Source organism: Dipteris shenzhenensis, chromosome 10, assembly GCF_047967505.1.
Source record: "Dipteris shenzhenensis isolate YYH24624 ecotype China chromosome 10, Dip_SZ_1.0, whole genome shotgun sequence".
Classification (NCBI taxonomy): Eukaryota; Viridiplantae; Streptophyta; class Polypodiopsida; order Gleicheniales; family Dipteridaceae; genus Dipteris; species Dipteris shenzhenensis.
The window spans coordinates 55438444-55457059 of NC_141605.1; the positions used below are offsets into that span (position 1 = coordinate 55438444).

General features: G+C 49.1%; 1 protein-coding gene across 1 annotated transcript in view; it reads right to left on the reverse strand.

The window, feature by feature from the left end:
• Positions 1-18616, reverse strand: part of LOC147897998 (uncharacterized) — a 267115-nt gene that overhangs the window by 34386 nt on the left and 214113 nt on the right. The window contains exon 12 of the mRNA XM_087380165.1: positions 334-519. Coding sequence (XP_087236291.1) covers positions 334-519 — 186 coding nt within the window. The remainder of the gene's footprint in view (positions 1-333; positions 520-18616) is intronic.

The window sequence follows — 18616 nt, forward strand, 5'->3', positions numbered from 1 at the left end:
ATCAAAGCTAACAGCAATTTGTACTAGACCTCAACAGCATTAGGCAGATGCTCACCTCTTCAAGCAATTCGTGGGTCTTGATACCAATTACGTTTTGCTAAACTCTATATGAAATTTTGCATTTAGTATTCCACAGCTATAGGGTATTGGAAGCTTTGAAAACTTAGGATATCTATGTGTGTTCACACAAGCTCTATAGATACCTACCTTGTTCATGAAAGGCTTAAGAACTTTTGATCTATAATTTAATCTGTAATGAAATTTTCTTTTATACAAAAACTTCACAGGCAATTAGAGGAAGAATCGGACAAAAAGATTCCTTTGAATACTTACAAATACATAAATATGGCCTTTTTGCAGCAAAACCATAGACAAACTTGACTGTGCATTGCAAAAATCATCGTTACAAGCCATTTTGACAAGGTTTGCTTTGTTTCCGATAGTTAACCCTTTCTTTTCATACACAGCTAGCATCGAGTCAAATTGTGTGTCCATCCCACATAATGATATATTGACAATCTGCCCACAAATTCCATGTTTCACCCTCAATATAGAATTTTACTTTTTTTTTAAACAGAAAAGAGACTTCTGTAAGTATGGCTGATACACCAGAAACAAAACAAAAAACTCATGTGATAAACAAAGAACCCCCATGGTAATTACAGATAATCTGGGGCTGAAAATGAAACAACAAAGCCAGTCAAGTGCATCAAAATTCCATGAGGGCCCTATGGGGGTGTGTAGGATTTTGTTTTTGTCCATGATCTTATGGGGAGTGTTGCATATCACCCAAGCTGAAGCATGTGACAAGGACCCGAAACAACGCTGAGTGAGTGTCTAACTGTATCAGATGTAGAACACACACATGAACTTAGATTCAGGTCGAATTGATGGATGTCAACCTGAATAACGTGCTCCATAATCGGCCGCAAAGAGCAACGAGTTTGCTCAATACTCTCAGCAAGCACCATGTGGCTGATCTGGAGCTATATGCTGCAAGATGATACCGGAGAGGGAAGAGAGTCCTGATGAGTCTGGGTTAGTAGGCCAGCGACTAGCTTATGTACCAGAATGGAACCATCATCATGCAGCAACACATGTGGTCCGGGGTCCCTGTGTGCCTCTTGAACTATGGAAGATATGCTCGCTAGAATCTCCTAAGAGGTATCCACAGAGGCATGTATAGCTGCAAAAGGAAGGTGTGGTATCACATCCAACGAACAGGACTCAACCTGATGACGTCGAATCGAGATGGCCCGAGAGGAGTCAAGTCTCTCATAGAATACCTGAGGCCCTGTAAGAGAAAGCCAAGCCACTAAGCCCCATGTCATAAAGAATGGGGAGTGGGCGAAGTGACTGAAAATCCTAGCTACCCCCATCCAAATCATCCTCGCCTGCTGCAATCCCATAAGCAATGCTGAATAGTCTCCAAAGCAGAGAAAATAAGATTTTACATATTGGGGGATTGCAAGATAATTGCCTTAGCTATTTTGAAATGGAAGAGGAAGAGGAATGCATTGATGAGGAAAAGATTACCCAACTCAAGAAGTCAATGCCACAAATCGGTTGGGATGAAAAGGACATAAGTCTTATCACTCGAAAGGGAAACCAAGCACATATTTGGTTCAAAGAAAGGATTTTAAGAACCAAGATCCTTGGACAAACCAACAAGCTCAAGGGTACTAGGATTTGGATATCTAAAGAGATCACTCCAACCCAACTCAAACAAAGGGCAAATGAACTTATCAAAGTGAAAGAAGCAAGGAAAGAAGGTAAATGGGCGGTTTATCGAGACAGGCAAGCACTCATTAGAGATTTCAAACCTAACCCCAAAGACTCTCAGTCTTAAACTGATGTTATTCAGACCACCCTTAATATAGTACTTGAATGTAATTATGCTATATAATTTGGGGCTGACTTACTGTACTCTCCCATAGCCTCTCAGTCTCTAACTGTTGTTGATGATTTTGGTGTGCATTTTGTCCCATAGACCCGTGAGGTCTCCTGTGGATGTTAATATTTCTTTCTTTCTTTCTCTAGGAAAGAACACTAGAAAGGAACCATAGTAGGCTCTAATACCATGATAAAATAAAGAGGGAAACTGCGTAGAATGTGGAATTATCATGAGAGAAATATGTCACAAAGAAACACAAAGTGTTTTGATCACAAAGAGGATACAACTCACAAAGATGTCTCATTTCTGAAAACAACAAGGATGAGCCACGACACACTCATATACAAGACTTTAACTAGACAAGAGGAAGAATCCACTTGTCCTCCTACACTAAGCACTCCGCCTCCAAGTGTCTCACATGCAAGGAACTCATTACAATTAGTTGCCACATAGCACCCTACATTTGTCATAGGCATAGCATGTAACTAGAACCTTAGCAAGCCCACTCCACTTAGGTTTACATAGACCCATTGGTATTGGATGCTATGATCATCTATTTCTCAACACTCACCCCATTGTGGGCTCTACTTAACTTGGACTCCCTACAGCTCATCTCCTTATCAAGGCCTCTTACACTCCTTTCCAATCCGTAGAAGATTTCTTTGCTCCAAAGAAGTCCATCGAGATAGGAGTCATAAATGTTCAGGAGTGCACAAATTTTGAAGTATAGATTATTATGGGCACTCAATGTGAAAATTACAAGCGTACAAAATTAGGAATGTTCTCCAGCAAGTACCTTTGACTCGACACATGATGCTTTCTTACTCAGGTATTTCTTTTGTTGGATTTATACTACACCAAGCCACTACTACCTAAAGAAGAGCTTCAAACTTCTTGGCAATTTGAAAAGAAAAGAAAAGACTTCTATTAAGTATGAATGAAACTCCGAGAGAAGAGCTCAAGGGAGAAGTACATCATGCAAGACATAAGAAAACAATATTGGAATATGAAGCCAAAGTGAGTCAAAAATGAGTGTACTTCTTCCACGCAGCAGTTTGCTCCCGTGTTGGAGAGCATCAGGAGGAAGCTCCTTTTTTGGAGTTCAGCCAAGCTGGATCTTGCCTCTAGAGTTGTGGTGGTCAACCAGGTCCTCTTGGCCACGGCCTGCTGGTTTGTTTGTTCATGCTGGTGCCGTTCTAGGGATTGCATCACTCAGCTCAGGAGACCGATCATAAATTTTCATTGGAGTGGGCTTGACGGCACAGTAGATGCGTTAGCCAGGGTGGCTTACATAGGAAGGGGGTCTCAATATTATTGATCCAGATTTATAGTGCAAAGCTTTACCCTGCAAGATGGTGGTGCGGGGACTTATGCCAAGGCAGGAGCTGTGGAAGGCATTTTTTATTAGCAGCATATACAGACGTGCACACCTTCTTCAGGAGGAGACTAGATGGGCAGTATTAGGTGGATTTTCACCGCAGCGCACCTCAGATCACGTTCGTCCCCTCTCATGGTTGCCATACTGAAAGCATGGGCCAATTTCGTACTCTTCGGAGGATTTCCCCTTCCTCTCGTGAAGAGATTTATAGGCAACCAATCATGTGTAATGACAAAATATTGGATGATCTTGGAAGACCACTTGGTGCTTCACTCTACATGCAGTGGTCCAGGTGGGAGAGGGGACCCGCCTCATCATTGGGGTCATGGAAAGCTTTCCGCAGGCTTCCATAGGAGACCAAATCTCAGTTGACAGGACATCTCAGAGGGAGTGCAGGGAGGATCTTACAGATTGAGGCAGCCCTTCCAACGGATTGGGTAGACACAAATGATATGCCTCTCACTTGCTTCACTTGGGCAGGTGCTTTTACGAGAGGCAGTGTTCCTCTTCAGGTTTTGGCCTTTCAAGATGCACATGAGGATGCTTTTGTTTTTGGTGTGCATTGGTGGCAGATTGTTCAGGTCCACAGAGGACATCTTGAGTCTGCTTTTCAGCCTATCAGGGTTGTAGGTCTTTTGGTGCAGGGATCAGCGGTTCCTAGACCCAGACCCCCGGCTTCTCTCCACCGGATCTTGGAGACTTTGGCTCTACAGGGGAGTTCCCATTAGGTATTTGCAGTGGGACCCTGGCGAGTGAGAGTGGATTGACGCAGGGCATCGAGAGAAGAGCATCCCCTTCCTTCATTACACGGTCAGTAATGCCAGGAGATTCCAGCTCAGTAGTAGAGGTTGGAGACCTTCTAGAGTTCCTCATTGGGAGGCATTTGATATCACTGCGGATTTGCAGAGGTGCTTTTGGAAGAGACTCTGGAAATCCCACAAGAAAAGAAAGATCACTCTTTTCTTTTGGCTTTCTATCCATGGTGGGATTGTAGTGAACCTTTGGAGATCCAGACCCTACTTGCCCTCGTTGTCTCTATGCTTTGGAGACGATTCAGCATTGCTTATGGGATTGCAAACAGGCGAGGATGATTTGGATGTGGGTAGCTAGGATTTTCAATCACTTTGCTCACTCCCCATTCTTTATGACATGGGACTCAGTGGCTTGGCTTTCTCTTACAGGGCCTCAGGACTTCTATGAGATTCTTGACTCCTCTCGGGCCATTTCGATTCGACATCATCAGGGATTGAGTCATGTTCTTTGGATGTGATACCACACCTTCCCTTTGCAGCTGTACATGCCTTTATGGATACCTTGGGAGATTCTAGCGAGCATAGCAGCCTGGCATATCTGGAGAGACAGATGCACAGAGGCAACTTAAGTTCATCCCTCACACACATTGGCTAGTATCTGGACAAACATCATACATACCTTGATGGCCATATGGACGAGTATGCAGGGAGACTCCCGTGCAACCTCAGCTAGGAGGGCTTCTTTCTTCAGGGAATGGAAGGATTCTCCTTTCTTCTCTGAGACTCCTACAGGGTTGAGGTGGCACTTTCAGCCTCAGCCTTGGTTGTTTTCCACCTCAGTTTGAGGGGGTTTAATGATCCTCATGATTTCATGATGTATTCCGCTTTGAGCTTGCTCTTGTGGGTTTTTTCTCTTACTTAATAGAAGTCTCTTTCTTGAAAAATAAAAATTAAAAAAAATGAGTGTACTAGGTGTCTAGGGGGTGTTTTATAGTCTAGTGACTCCTATGGATGCCACGTATCATATTGGGAGTTATCCCATATGCATAGGTGTTCATATGTGTATGTGTTCTCTTATATAAGAGTTGTACTTGTCTAGTATCAAATCAATCAAGTATCAAGCTACAAGCTCTTTGGTCTACATGTGAGTACTCTCATTTTTGTTCATTGCTCGTCATTTCATTTCCATTTCATTATGTCTCTTTTTGAGTATCACTTCCTCTCTCCCTAGCCTATCCTCTCTCTCCCCCTCTCTCTACCATGTTCCTTCATGTGGTATCAGAGCCTCCCTTCCTACCTTCCCCTTCTTCTTGCTCTATCTAGAGGATGAGAGAAGCCCACAAATGGAAGCTCCCCTCTCCTCTAAGGTAGAACCTCCCGTTCCTTAGCCTCGCCATGGTTCCTCGTCATCAAGTACTCCGCGGTCCTCGTTTGTGAGTTCAGCTCACTCCCGCATCAGTTCGTGGTTCTCCTCAATCTAGTGGCTGTTTTTTGACCTTTTGAGGTCCAATTTCTACGTTTTTTGAAATTTTGGCACTTCCCAAACATAAATGACCCTGTCCTGCACCTTTTCGAGGGGAAATTTTTTTTCGCCTTTCTTGTCCGTACAGCTGTACGGATATCCATACGGACATCTACAGGCGGATGCGCGACAGTGCCAGGAGTCCGTATAACTTGTCAGAAGGCAATTCCGAGCAGTTTTAGGCTATTTTTAGGCATTTTTTTCTCAGATTTGGACTCCCATGACCTCCAACAGTGATTTGGGCAGCTCCCTTAAGCACTTTCGCTCATTTTTTTGAGCCGCTTCTATGCATTCGGTGACTCTCTGATCAGCACATTGAGAGTCATGACGTGATCTCCCTTGGTAGCTGCTCCTAAGGCCTTCATTGACACATCATTCGAGGGCATTCTCGCCTGGTTCTTCACCACCGACATACCTCTTTCCATCAGGATGTGCACACTCTTGTGCGGAGCTACTTCGGGCTTATGGGTTCTCTGCCCTTGCTATGCATAAAATGAATGAAATATATATTTACTACTTTCTTGTTTGAGTCAAGGGTACTCTGCCCTAGGTTGTCCCCCAAAATGAATGCAAATAAATCATGTGTGTTGAGTCAAAGGTTCTCTAACCTGGATAGTCCTCCTAAAAAGATGTATTTTCCTATTTTGTTTTGGTGTGTGGTTCCATGTCTCTCATTAGCCCCTAGAGCCAGGAGGGGATGCACAGTTGGAGCCATGTATTGCTTTGATAGGTTTAGAGGGGGATGTATTGTGAGAGCCATGTATTGGCTTTGATAGGTCTAGTTATCAGGCCTGCCAGGATGTTGGTGTATTCCTAGACCTATGAGCTGGTCATGTAGCCATGCTATAATGTGAGCCTCTGAGCATGTTGAGTCTCAAGCCATGAGAGTGCTTGTATCAACCTTTGAACACGCTCAGACTTTAGCCTCTGAGTTACATAGGGTGCACAGTTTGATGACCGTCATTGTCATGTTCTGTTCTTGGTTCCATTCCAATAGTCCCTCACCTTAGACCGTCATTGTCATGTTATGTTCTTGGTTCCATTCCAGTGGGTTTAGGGTTTAGAGGTTTGGGTTTAGGGTTTAGGGTTTTGGGGTTAGGTAGTGTCTCACCTTGCCTTCATGGAGGGGTGTTGGAATATGAAGCCAAAGTGAGTAAAAAATGAGTGCACTAGGTGTCTAGGGGGTGTTTTATAGTCTAGTGAGTCCTATGGATGCCACGTGTCATATTGGGAGCTATCCCATATGCATAGGTGTTCATAAAATGAATTTTTTTTTTCCATGAAAAAGACTTCTATTAAGTAAGAACAAAAACCCGTGAGAGCAAGCTCAAAGCGGAATACATCATGAAATCATGAGGATAATAAAAAACCCCCTCAGAGTGAGGTGGAAAGAAACCAAGGTTGAGGCTGAAAGTGCCATCTCAACCCTGTAGTAGATTCAGAGAAGAAAGGAGAATCCTTCCATTCCCTGAAGAAAGAAGCCCTCCTAACTGAGGCTGCACGGGAGTCCCCCTGCATACCCGTCCATACGGCCATCAGAGTGTGTACGATGTCTGTCCAGATACTAGCCAATGTGTGCGAGGGATGAACCTGAGTACCCTCCATAGCCTCTGTGCATCTGGATCTCCAGATATGCCAGGCTGCTATGCTCGCTATAATCTCCCAAGAAGTATCCACAGAGGCATGTACAGCTGTAAAAGGACGGTGTGGAACCACATCCAACGAGCAGAGCTCAACCCGATGACGTCGAACCGAAATGGCCCGGGAGGAGTCAAGTCCCTCATAGAAAACCTGAGGTCCTTTAAGAGAAAGCCAAGCCACCGAGCCCCAAGTCATAAAGAGTGGGGAATGGGCAAAGTGACTGAAGATCCTGGCTATCCCCATCCAAATCAATCTCGCTGCTGCTCCTCCCCGTTCCCCTGCTGCTCCCCCTCCCTCAGCCCGTCTCTCTCCCCCCTCAGCCTGTCCCTAGCCCTTCCCTGCTGCTCCACCCCCTCCCCCCCTGCTGCTCCGCCCCCTCCCCCTGCCTGTCCCTCGCTCCCTCCCTCTGCTGTCCCGCCCCCTCTCCCTGCTGTCCCGCCCCCTCTCCCTGCCTTCGTCCCCTCCCCCCTGCTGCTCCCCCCCCTCTCCTTGCCTCCGCCCCCTCCCCCCTGCTGCTCCCCCCTGTCCCTTGCTGTCCCGCCCCCTCTCCCTGCCTCCGCCCCCTCCCCCCTGCTGCTCCGCCCCCTCTCCCTGCCTCCGCCCCCTCCCCCCTGCTGCTCCCCCTCTCCCCCCTGCCTCCGCCCCTTCCCCCCTGCTGCTCCGCTCCCTCTCCCTGCCTCCGCCCCCTCCCCCTTGCTGTCCCGCCCCCTCCCCTGGTCCCGCCCCCTCCCTGCTTGCTCTCCCGCCCCCTCTCTTCCTCTCACTCCTCCCTTTCTTCTCCTCTCCTTTCCCCTCTCAGCCCCTCCCTCCCTCTCAGCTTGCCCCTCTCCCCTCTCAGCCCCAGCCCCTCTCCTCCTTCCCTCCCCTTCCCCCCTGCTTCCTCTTAGCCTCCTTTCCCCTCCCTTGCCCCTCGCAGCTTTTTTGGAACGGAAGGAGCTTTTTTTTTTCTGTTCGAGTCGGCCTCCTCACCTTGATTGGCGATGGATTCTCCGTCAGCCAATCCTACTCCATCTCCACCGGCCGCGAAAACTATCACTTTCTCTAAAGACGAGTTGCAGCAGCTCAAGAAGGATGTAGAGATTGAGTGCTCTACCACTTTGCTAGCACGCATCTTCGGGTCTCACCCTTCCAGATCCCAAGCCAGAGACTGGATGCTTGCGGCTCTCCCCCCAGACCTCGCTCCTCGATTGGTAGATGTTCGCCTTCTGGGACGAGGTTTTTTCCAGGTTGTTTTTGACACTCCAGAGGCTGCGAGCACTGTGCTCAAGGCCGAGTTTTTACACCTGGGACACAGGAAGATCTTCTTTGAAGCCTTTCACCTTGGTTTCGACCCAGTAGAGGCAGATAAGAAGTTCTTCTCGCTCTTCATCAGGTTCCCCGGGCTTCCCCAGGTTTACCATCGACTTCTTTCTGTTATTGGGGAGCATTTTGGCGCAGTTGCTGAGATCCCACCCCTCCGTGGGTTGCCATTGACTGCAGCAGAGGCAACCAAGGCTGATGGGGTTCCTAGAGTTAGGGTCCTTTGCAAGGATCCTAACCTCGAGATGGACCACGTCATGATACAGCGCCCGGATGGTTCCTTTTTTCGCCAGAGAGTGGAGATTTCAGGCAGGCAGGACCAATGCAGGATTTGCAGGACCTCGGGACACTTTGCCAGGGATTGTCCCAGGAAGAAGAAAAGGCCTAAGAAGCCCTCTGGTACAGCTACCGCCTCAGGGCATCGACAGGGGGGACAGGGGGGGGGATTAGACCCGGCACTTGCCCCTCGACCTCGACAGAGGGGTGGTACAGGTCCAGCTCCTGCTCCTCGTTCTTCACGTGGCGGTCCTGCTCAGTCAGGTGGTGGTACAGGTACAGTACCTATTCCTCGGCCTCGTCAGGGGGGTGGTACAGGTCCTTCACCTGCTCCTCGACCCCCACCTCCCTCAGGCACACGCGACGCTTTACAGTGGGTTCCAGTACGTGTGCAGGTCCCTCCTTCAGTTCACGAGGGTACCTTAGTAGACTCTGCTTCACCTCGAGCTGTCCTTCCTGTCCCACCTTGCACAGTCCGAGACGCTAAAGCTTCGACCTCCTCCCCAGTTGCAGCTTCTTCCTTAGATCCAGCACTGCCAGATGTTCCTCTTGAGGACGGAGAGATTTCCGCGACTGGGCAGACACCGGGTAGAGAGCCTTCCTCACTCCCTCCCTTGGACAGGGGGAAGGGGATAGCTTACACTGTTGATCCTCTTCCCTCACAAGGGATCCTTCGTACTCCGGTGTCTGGATTGCTCCACAGGAACTCGTTTTCAGCCTTGGCAGAGAGTTCAGATTTCCCAGAGGAGGAGTTTGTGCCCGCTACTTTTGGGGAGCCAGTGGTTGGATTTCCTGTTAACAGGGCTTCTTCTTCAGGTGCCAGGATTCTTTCCCCTATTGACTTTCCTCCACTGGGTTCCTTCCCTCCTTCCTCGAGCAGGAGGTCTTCCCCTGTTGAGGGGTTTGTTTCCGCCACTAGGTCGGGTAAGGTGTTCCACTCTACATCCTCCCGTCGATGAGGATTATCAATTGGAACATACAGGGCCTAGGTGGCATCCCACATCGCCGCCGTAGACAGCTGATCCGGGATCAGCTTCATCCAGGTGTTACTGGGGGTCCCATTGATATATTATTTATTCAAGAGCACAAGCTGGATTATAGAGATTGTCAGGCAAGTTGCTTTCAGGACATACTTTTTGGTCGCCTGCTTTGGGCACTAGGGGTGGCACTTCTATTTCAGTTTCGCATTCGGTTCTCCCCTTAGTTGTTGGGCACGGAGTCATTATCCCCTCTAGAGCTCAGTGGATTATTCTTTTGATTGGAGGGCGTAAGGTTGGCTTCCTCAACCTATATGCCTCCAACATTAGAGGGGAACGTGTCCTTATGTGGAAGACTTTGCTCTCCTGGGCCCCCATTGTGGATTCTTGGGTGATTGGAGGTGACTTTAACATGGTCGAGTTACCTTCAGACAAAAAAGGGGGTAGAGAAGGCGGACTTCACTCTTTGGAGAGAGCAGCTTGGGATGCCTTCCTTTTCCATTTCTGTGGCAGAGATACTTGGTGTGATGATGCCTTTCTTATTCAGCCACAGTCCCTCCTGTTCTCTTGGTCGAACAGGAGGCAACAGATGCCTATTCATGCACGCATTGACAGATTTTATGTAGATGACTGGGCACTAGACAGAGGTGGATCGGTATGCATTGCTGCGGGGGTTTCCACCTCAGACCATTTCCCTGTTGTTCTGGCTATCTCAGAGCCTCACTTGAGAGGCCGATCTGCCAGCATCAGGATTCCAGATGCCTTTTACACAGAGGAGGACCTTACAGAGGCAGCCCTACGGATATGGTTTGCTCATGTCCAGGGAGGGCAGCCACATCCTTCACATTTAGCCGCTGCCCTCTCTGGTATTAGCGACTTTTACTGCTCAGTTGCTTCTACCAGAAGACGAGATATTCTCAGACGTGAGATTGGTGTTCGCCAGCAGTTAGCAGCTTTGCAGAGGGAAGAGCAGAAACGGCCTTCAGATGCTTGGATTCAGGAGCGCCTTGCTGCAGCGAGGGCTCATCTGCAGTTATTGCTTGATCAGAGAGCAGAGTATGCCTTTCATGCACGGGAGTCCTTATGGATTCAGATGGGTGGTAGAGTCAATAAGCACTTTTTTTCTACTCTTGGCCCTAGACATAGTAGAGAGAGTGTATCTTAGCTTATTGACTCACATGGGGTTTTGCAGACAGAGCCAGATGACGTCTTACGCATAGCTTCAGATTTCTATGCCACCCTCCTTACTGCTGATCCTGAGACACACGATATAGAGGATGCTAGACAGGCTATTTGGCAGAGTATCCCAGTGTTGGTGAATCCGGATATGCAGGTTCTACTTGACGCACCTTTCACCAACACAGAGTTCAGGACTGCACTTTCAGCCCTTCACAAGGGCAAGTGCCCAGGTTTAGATGGCCTCACCCCGTCCTTTTTCATTGCATTTTGGGATATGATTGGAGACTATATTACTTCAGCCATGCAGGCCATTTGGGACTCTGGCGAGATGCCTGAATCGCTTACAGAGGGCCTCATCCACCTTATCCCAAAAGGAGGTAGCAGAAATTTATTGTCCCAGTGGAGGCCTATCACACTTCTGGGGACTTGTTACAAGATTCTGGCCAAGGCTATCAGCCTCCGATTGCAGCCACTTCTCCCTGATCTTATCCACGACACTCAGACGGGATTTGTGCATGGCAGAAGTATTTTTTATAACATTTTTTCTTTCTGGGAAGCTTCAGAGTGGGCCATGCAGAGTGGCCAGAATCTTGCCATTCTACTGTTGGATTTTGAAAAAGCTTATGACAGAGTAGATTGGAGTTTTTTGGAGGGCACCCTTCTACGCTTTGGATTCACTGATGTTTGGATCAGAGGTGTTTCCTCTTTGTACAGATCAGCCCATAGCCAGGTACTTATTGGTGGGGTAAGGGGTGAGAGATTTCAGATTTCGAGATCAGTCCGTCAGGGATGCCCCCTTGCTCCTTTTCTTTTTTTATTCGTGGCCGAAGCTATGAGCATCTATGTTAGATCTCAAGCTGACATCTTTGGGCTGAGACTTCCTATCAGAAGAGAAGAGGAGCTGCTTGACAGTGAGTTGGCTGATGACACAGCGATTTATTTGGATGCCTCTCCACAGACATTGACTTCTTTCAGGACAGCATTGGATTTATTTTGCTTGGCGGCAGGGGCGCACATAAATTGGCATAAATCCAATGGCTTTTGGATCAGTGATGAGGACACTCCAGTTTGGGGACTTGACATAGGGTTCACTTGGGTTCAGAGGGGTGTGCCTATCAGGTATTTGGGCTGCCAGGTCGGCTTGGGTATTTCTACCACGCAGCAGTTTGCTCCCGTGTTGGAGAGCATCAGAAGGAAGCTTCTCTTTTGGAGCTCAGCCAATGGAGCTCAGCCAAGCTGGATCTTGCCTCTAGAGTTGTGGTGGTCAACCAGGTCCTCTTGGCCACGGCCTGGTTTATTTGTTCATGTTGGTGCCGTTCCAGGGACTGCATCATTCAGCTCAGAAGACCGATCAGGAACTTTCTCTGGAGTGGGCTTGATGGCACAGCAGATGCCTTAGCCAGAGTGGCTTGGGAGACCCTCATCCTCCCTACTCAGGATGGGGGTCTCAATATTATTGATCCAGATTTACAGTGCAGAGCCTTACTTTGCAAGATAGTGGTGCGAGGACTTATGCCAGGACAGGAACCGTGGAAGGACTTTCTTATCAGCAGCATACAGAGGTGCACACCTTCCTCAGGAGGAGACTGGATGAGCAGTGTTAGATGGATCTTCACCTCAGCACACCTCAGATCACCTTCATCCCCTCTCATGGTTGCCATTCTGAAAGCTTGGGCTAGTTTCAGAAGCTCTCTTCGGAGGATTCCTCCTTCCTCCCGGGAAGAGATTGATAGGCAGCCCATCATGTGGAACGACAATATTTTAGATGATCGTGGCAGACCACTGGGTGCCTCACCCTACATGCAGTGGGCCAGGTGGGAGAGGGGACCTGCTTCTTCTTTAGGATATTGGAAAGCCTTCCGTAGGCTTCCAGAGGAAACCAAGTCAAGGTTGACAGGACATCTCAGAGGGAGTGCAGGGAGGATCTTGCAGATTGAGACAGCCCTTCCAGAGGCTTGGATAGACACAGATGATATGCCTCTCACTACCTCCACTTGGGCAGGCACTTTCTCGAGAGGCGGGGTTCCACTTCAGGTCTTAGCCTTCCGAGGTGCACAGGAGGATGCTTTAGTTTTCAGTGTCCAGGATGGTGGCAGATTGCTCAGATCTACAGATGATATATTGCTTGAGTCTGCTTTTCAGCCTATCAGGGTCGTAGGCCTTTTGATGCAGGGATCAGATTCAGAGTGGTTCTTAGACCCTGACCCCCAGTTACTCTCCACCGGGTCTTGGAGACTTTGGCTCTATGGAGGAGTTCCCATCAGGTATTTATAGTGGGACCCCGGAGAGTGGGAGTGGATTGACGCGGGGCATCGAGAGAAGACCATCCCCTTCTTTCGTTACACGGTCAGTAATGCCAGGAGATTTCAGCTCAGTAGTAGAGACTGGAGACCCTCCAGAGTTCCTCATTGGGAGACTTTTGGTATTACTACGGATCAGCAGAGGTACTTCTGGAGGAGGCTCTGGAAATCCCACAGGAATAGAAAGATCACTATCTTCTTTTGGCTTTCTATTCATGGAGGGATTGCAGTGAACCTTTGGAGGCCCAGATTCGGAGCCGACCCTACTTGCCCTCGTTGCCTTTCTGCTTCGGAGTCTATTCAGCATTGCTAATGGGATTGCAGACAGGCGAGATTGATTTGGATGGGGATAGCCAGGATCTTCAGTCACTTTGCCCATTCCCCACTCTTTATGACTTGGGGCTCGGTGGCTTGGCTTTCTCTTACAGGACCTCAGGTTTTCTATGAGGGACTTGACTCCTCCCGGGCCACTTCGGTTCGACGTCATCGGGTTGAGCTCTGCTCGTTGGATGTGGTTCCACACCGTCCTTTTACAGCTGTACATGCCTCTGTGGATACTTCTTGGGAGATTATAGCGAGCATAGCAGCCTGGCATATCTGGAGATCCAGATGCACAGAGGCTATGGAGGGTACTCAGGTTCATCCCTCGCACACATTGGCTAGTATCTGGACAGACAATCTGGACAGACATCGTACACACTCTGATGGCCGTATGGACGGGTATGCAGGGGGACTCCCGTGCAGCCTCAGCTAGGAGGGCTTCTTTCTTCAGGGAATGGAAGGATTCTCCTTTCTTCTCTGAATCTACTACAGGGTTGAGATGGCACTTTCAGCCTCAGCCTTGGTTTCTTTCCACCTCACTCTGAGGGGGTTTTTTATTATCCTCATGATTTCATGATGTATTCCGCTTTGAGCTTGCTCTCGCGGGTTTTTGTTCTTACTTAATAGAAGTCTTTTTCATGGAAAAAAAAAATCAATCTCGCCTGTCTGCAATCCCATAAGCAATGCTGAATAGACTCCGAAGCAGAAAGGCAACGAGGGCAAGTAGGGTCGGCTCCGAATCTGGACCTCCAAAGGTTCACTGCAATCCCTCCATGAATAGAAAGCCAAAAGAAGATAGTGATCTTTCTATTCCTGTGGGATTTCCAGAGCCTCCTCCAGAAGTACCTCTGCTGATCCGCAGTAATACCAAAAGTCTCCCAATGAGGAACTCTGGAGGGTCTCCAGCCTCTACTACTGAGCTGAAATCTCCTGGCATTACTGACCGTGTAACGAAAGAAGGGAATGGTCTTCTCTCGATGCCCCACGTCAATCCACTCCCACTCTCCGGGGTCCCACTGTAAATACCTGATGGGAACTCCTCCATAGAGCCAAAGTCTCCAAGACCCGGTGGAGAGTAACTGGGGGTCAGGGTCTAAGAACCACTCTGAATCTAATCCCTGCATCAAAAGGCCTACGACCCTGATAGGCTGAAAAGCAGACTCAAGCAATATATCATCTGAAGATCTGAGCAATCTGCCACCATCTTGGACACTGAAAACCAAAGCATCCTCCTGTGCATCTCGGAAGGCTAAGACCTGAAGTGGAACCCCGCCTCTCGAGAAAGTACCTGCCCAAGTGGAGGTAGTGAGAGGCATATCATCTGTGTCTATCCAAGCCTCTGGAAGGGATGTCTCAATCTGCAAGATCCTCCCTGCACTCCCTCTGAGATGTCCTGTCAACCTTGACTTGGTTTCCTCTGGAAGCCTACGGAAGGCTTTCCAAGATCCTAAAGAAGAAGCAGGTCCCCTCTCCCACCTGGCCCACTGCATGTAGAGTGAGGCACCCAGTGGTCTGCCACGATCTAAAATACTGTCGTTCCACATGATGGGCTGCCTATCAATCTCTTCCCGGGAGGAAGGAGGAATCCTCCGAAGAGAGCTTCTGAAACTAGCCCAAGCTTTCAGAATGGCAACCATGAGAGGGGAAGAAGGTGATCTGAGGTGTGCTGAGGTGAAGATCCATCTAACATTGCTCAACCAGTCTCCTCCTGAGGAAGGTGTGCACCTCTGTATGCTGCTGATAAGAAAGTCCTTCCACGGTTCCTGTCCTGGCATAAGTCCTCGCACCACTATCTTGCAAAGTAAGGCTCTGCACTGTAAATCTGGATCAATAATATTGAGACCCCCATCCTGAGTAGGGAGGATGAGGGTCTCCCAAGCCACTCTGGCTAAGGCATCTGCTGTGCCATCAAGCCCACTCCAGAGAAAGTTCCTGATCGGTCTTCTGAGCTGAATGATGCAGTCCCTAGAACGGCACCAACATGAACAAATAAACCAGGCCGTGGCCAAGAGGACCTGGTTGACCACCACAACTCTAGAGGCAAGATCCAGCTTGGCTGAGCTCCAAAAGAGAAGCTTCCTTCTGATGCTCTCCAACACGGGAGCAAACTGCTGCGTGGTAGAAATACCCAAGCCGACCTGGCAGCCCAGATACCTGATAGGCACACCCCTCTGAACCCAAGTGAACCCTATGTCAAGTCCCCAAACTGGAGTGTCCTCATCACTGATCCAAAAGCCATTGGATTTATGCCAATTTATCTGCGCCCCTGCCGCCAAGCAAAATAAATCCAATGCTGTCCTGAAAGAAGTCAATGTCTGTGGAGAGGCATCCAAATAAATCGCTGTGTCATCAGCCAACTCACTGTCAAGCAGCTCCTCTTCTCTTCTGATAGGAAGTCTCAGCCCAAAGATGTCAGCTTGAGATCTAACATAGATGCTCATAGCTTCGGCCACGAATAAAAAAAGGAAAGGAGCAAGGGGGCATCCCTGACGGACTGATCTCGAAATCTGAAATCTCTCACTCCTTACCCCACCAATAAGTACCTGGCTATGGGCTGATCTGTACAAAGAGGAAACACCTCTGATCCAAACATCAGTGAATCCAAAGCGTAGAAGGGTGCCCTCCAAAAAACTCCAATCTACTCTGTCATAGGCTTTTTCAAAATCCAACAGTAGAATGGCAAGATTCTGGCCACTCTGCATGGCCCACTCTGAAGCTTCCCAGAAAGAAAAAATGTTATCAAAAATACTTCTGCCATGCACAAATCCCGTCTGAGTGTCGTGGATAAGATCAGGGAGAAGTGGCTGCAATCGGAGGCTGATAGCCTTGGCCAGAATCTTGTAACAAGTCCCCAGAAGTGTGATAGGCCTCCACTGGGACAATAAATTTCTGCTACCTCCTTTTGGGATAAGGTGGATGAGGCCCTCTGTAAGCGATTCAGGCATCTCGCCAGAGTCCCAAATGGCCTGCATGGCTGAAGTAATATAGTCTCCAATCATATCCCAAAATGCAATGAAAAAAGACGGGGTGAGGCCATCTAAACCTGGGCACTTGCCCTTGTGAAGGGCTGAAAGTGCAGTCCTGAACTCTGTGTTGGTGAAAGGTGCGTCAAGTAGAACATGCATATCCGGATTCACCAACACTGGGATACTCTGCCAAATAGCCTGTCTAGCATCCTCTATATCGTGTGTCTCAGGGTCAGCAGTAAGGAGGGTGGCATAGAAATCTGAAGCTATGCGTAAGACGTCATCTGGCTCTGTCTGTAAAACCCCATGTGAGTCAATAAGCTGAGATACACTCTCTCTACTATGTCTAGGGCCAAGAGTAGAGAAAAAGTGTTTATTGACTCTACCACCCATCTGAATCCAGAAGGACTCCCGTGCATGAAAGGCATACTCTGCTCTCTGATCAAGCAATAACTGCAGATGAGCCCTCGCTGCAGCAAGGCGCTCCTGAATCCAAGCATCTGAAGGCCGTTTTTGCTCTTCCCTCTGCAAAGCTGCTAACTGCTGTCTACGGCGGCGATGTGGGACGCCACCTAGGCCCTGTATGTTCCAACTGATAATCCTCATCGACGGGAGGATGTAGAGTGGGACACCTTACCCGACCTAGTGGCGGAAACAAACCCCTCAACAGGGGAAGACCTCCTGCTCGAGGAAGGAGGGAAGGAACCCAGTGGAGGAAAGTCAATAGGGGAAAGAATCCTGGCACCTGAAGAAGCCGCCCTGTCAATAGGAAATCCAACGACTGGCTCCCCAAAAGTAGCGGGCACAAACTCCTCCTCTGGGAAATCTGAACTCTCTGCCAAGGCTGAAAACGAGTTCCTGTGGAGCAATCCAGACACCGGAGTACGAAGGATCCCTTGTGAGGGAAGAGGATCAACAGTGTAAGCTATCCCCTTCCCCCTGTCCAAGGGAGGGAGTGAGGAAGGCTCTCTGCCCGGTGTCTGCCCAGCCGCGGAAATCTCTCCCTCCTCAAGAGGAACATCTGGCAGTGCTGGATCTAAGGAAGAAGCTGCAACTGGGGAGGAGGTCGAAGCTTCAGCGTCTCGGACTGTGCAAGGTGAGACAGGAAGGACAGCTCGAGGTGAAGCAGAGTCTACTAAGGTATCCTCGTGAACTGAAGAAGGGACCTGCACACGTACTGGAACCCACTGTAAAGCGTCGCGTGTGCCTGAGGGAGGTGGGGGTCGAGGAGCAGGTGAAGGACCTGTACCACCCCCTTGACGAGGCCGAGGAATAGGTACTGGACCTGTACCACCACCTGACTGAGCAGGACCGCCACGTGAAGAACGAGGAGCAGGAGCTGGACCTGTACCACCCCTCTGTCGAGGTCGAGGGGCAAGTGCCGGGTCTAATCCCCCCCCATGTCCCCCCTGTCGATGCCCTGAGGCAGTAGCTGTACCAGAGGGCTTCTTAGGCCTTTTCTTCTTCCTGGGACAATCCCTGGCAAAGTGTCCCGAGGTCCTGCAAATCCTGCACTGGTCCTGCCTGCCTGAAATCTCCACTCTCTGGCGAAAAAAGGAACCATCCGGGCGCTGTATCATGACGTGGTCCATCTCGAGGTTAGGATCGTTGCAAAGGACCCTAACTCTAGGAACCCCATCAGCCTTGGTTGGCTCTGCTGCAGTCAATGGCAACCCAGGGAGGGGTGGGATCTCAGCAACTGCGCCAAAATGCTCCCCAATAACAGAAAGAAGTCGATGGTAAACCTGGGGAAGCCCGGGGAACCTGATGAAGAGCGAGAAGAATTTCTTATCTGCCTCCACTGGGTCGAAACCAAGGTGAAAGACTTCAAAGAAGATCTTCCTGTGTCCCAGGTGTAAAAAATCGGCCTTGAGCACAGTGCTCGCAGCCTCTGGAGTGTCAAAAACAACCTGGAAAAAACCTCGTCCCAGAAGGCAAACATCTACCAATCGAGGAGCGAGGTCTGGGGGGAGAGCCGCAAGCATCCAGTCAATGGCTTGGGATCTGGAAGGGTGAGACCCGAAGATGCGTGCTAGCAAAGTGGTAGAGCACTCAATCTCTACATCCTTCTTGAGCTGCTGCAACTCGTCTTTAGAGAAAGTGATAGTTTT